General features: G+C 36.7%; 1 gene segment (V, D, J or C); it reads left to right on the top strand.

Annotated features, from left to right (window-relative positions):
* The first annotated feature begins 1374 nt into the window (after window positions 1-1374).
* On the top strand, window positions 1375-2021 carry LOC110288552. The segment is given in 2 exon segments: window positions 1375-1449; window positions 1570-2021. Coding segments are annotated over 2 exon segments (498 nt in total).
* Window positions 2022-2527: the final 506 nt, after the last annotated feature.

Genomic DNA, 2527 nt, shown 5'->3' with positions numbered 1-2527 from the left:
GGAAAAAATATTACATAGGTACCTCCAGAATCCAGATCCTGAATGTTAATTATAATACTTTGTTTATTCATTATCAGATTTGAAATTGATATTTTTTCATCTATGTCATATGTAAATGCTATTTCTTATTTGACTATATTTTCTTGTTTTCAGAATTGTGTGTACATGTACAGAATTTTCTAATTTCACACAACTCAATTATCTACTCTTTATTTAAGTGTTAGTCTGTAACACTACTTTTCAAGTTTGTATATAATAAAAATTTAATCAGAAGCAACCATGCATTCTTATTTAATATACGTAGTGTAGTGTAATAAAATGTGGATCTTAGGACTCTAAAACAAAAATGACAAAATTGGTTTAAATGCAAATGATATAAATATTACAATCAATTCACAAATGAGGAATGAAAAAGAATTCATGATACATTTTTTTTACCATATTATAGAGCAATCTTTCAGTTTAATGTTTGCCAGGCAGAGGACGAGTTTTCTTTTGCTCTCAAATCTTTGTTGACTCTCACTGATACATTTTGTGAAGTTATACTGAAACTAATCTTCATACTTGATTCTCTCAAAAATTATTTTTAAGTTGTGTGAATTATTTGTGATTGAGTATGTGTGTCTGTGTTTGTGTGTGAGGGTGCATGAAAGTGTGTGTGTGTGTGTGTGTGTGTGTGTGTGTGTGTGTGTGTGTAAAGGAGTCTGGGTATCTTAGGGTGAAAGAAACAGACATCTAATCCTCTCAAGATATAATTACAGAAGGGTCTGAGAAGTCTGAAGTGGATACTAAGAACCAACTCACATCCTCTGCAGGAACAGCGAGCATTCTTAACTGCTGAGACTATTAACTCCAATCCTCTAATAAATTATGACCTTAAAATGACCAATATTATAACCTCTAGATTCCTACAGTAAAATGAGGGTGTGACTCTCAAACCAGTTATTGATTTTACTTTATGTAAAAGTAAAATGAGTTACCCATTGCTTTCTTGATATTTACAAAATTATTTTAAGGGACAATCAAGTTTTCAGTACTTATAGGGGATATGATTTCCTGAATAGTCTCAGTGTTGCCAGAGGTGGACCTAGTGTTCATATACCAGAGATAGTGGCATTTGGTGTGTCATGGTTAAGAACCTCCATATTCCCCCACTCATTTCCCATTCATTTTCAGACTTTTATGGCCTGCCACTTTGGTGGAGACCACATTTTCCCCATATGTAGTCTAACAATTTCTCAGGCAAACACAGTCTGCAATAAAGGAGTAGTTTGTACATCCACAGGAAGAGAATATTTGCATGGAGCCAGCATGCACTTAGAATCCCAGAGATATATAAGAAGGGCTGCTCAGCTATAGATTGTTCATTTATACTTAGGAAGCAAAACCTGGTTGTTTTCACCATGACTTGGGCTCCACTGCTCCTTGCCTTTCTTCATCACTTAACAGGTGAATGCATTTAAGAAATTATTGGACTGTAATTGTTTGTTGCTTGGGATGTTTGGCTCCTACTTTTCACTGTGGGTGGAGTGGTCTTGTTCTAACTGATTTTTATTATTTTCCTCTTAGGGTCATGTGCCCAGTTTGTGCTTACTCAGCCAAGCTCTGTATCTACGTCTCTAGGAAGCACAGTCAAACTGACTTGCAAGCGCAGCACTGGTAACATTGAAAGCTCCTATGTGCACTGGTACCAGCAACACATGGGAAGATCTCCCACCAATATGATCTATAAAGATGATCAGCGACCATCTGGAGTTTCTGATAGGTTCTCTGGCTCCATTGACAGCTCTTCCAACTCAGCCTTCCTGACAATCAATAATGTGCAGGCTGATGATGAGGCTGACTACTACTGTCAGTCTTCTAGTAGTAGTGTTCATCACAGTGATGTAAAACACGGAGGAAGTAAGAAAAAACCTCCCCAGAGCACAAGCTGTGAACTCAATTGTGAAAAGAACTATTGGTGTTTCATGTCTTCATTAGAAGCACTGCTACTGGGTTTTCCAAGTCATACATTCCTCTAGGTTCACTGCAAGATTCCACATTCTATCTACTAATGGATGACTGACCTCTTTTTACATTTGGGTTCAAATCATATGAAATAAATGGTTAAAAACAAGAATTTTAAAACCCAATACTACTGACAATTTCTGTCAGACTTCTTTACACATGTGAGGTGTTTAGCATCATCTCTAACAAGGGGTCACTTGCATATTTTCATGATGTTCCTCCATGATGGCAACACTAACTCTCTATAGTGCTGAATATATCTGCAAGACAAGAAACATCACTTGGCCAAAGTAACCGTGACAATAAATGAGCTATTAAGAAGACTGTGTCATTGACTTTTACTCGAACTACAGTAATTCCCACCCCTATCAAAATGGGGCTGTGTGCCAAAATGGAATTAATGGCTACTTCTGCTTCTATATGTCTGGTTACCAAGGCAAGCATTGTAACTTGGAATTGAATAAAAGGTTCTAATCCCTGCATTAATGAGGCTATATGCATCTATAGCATGGCAGTGCAA

This window comes from Mus caroli, unplaced genomic scaffold (genome assembly GCF_900094665.2).
Source record: "Mus caroli unplaced genomic scaffold, CAROLI_EIJ_v1.1 scaffold_10507_1, whole genome shotgun sequence".
NCBI lineage: Eukaryota > Metazoa > Chordata > Mammalia > Rodentia > Muridae > Mus > Mus caroli.
This window is presented reverse-complemented; position numbering and strand designations above follow the sequence as displayed.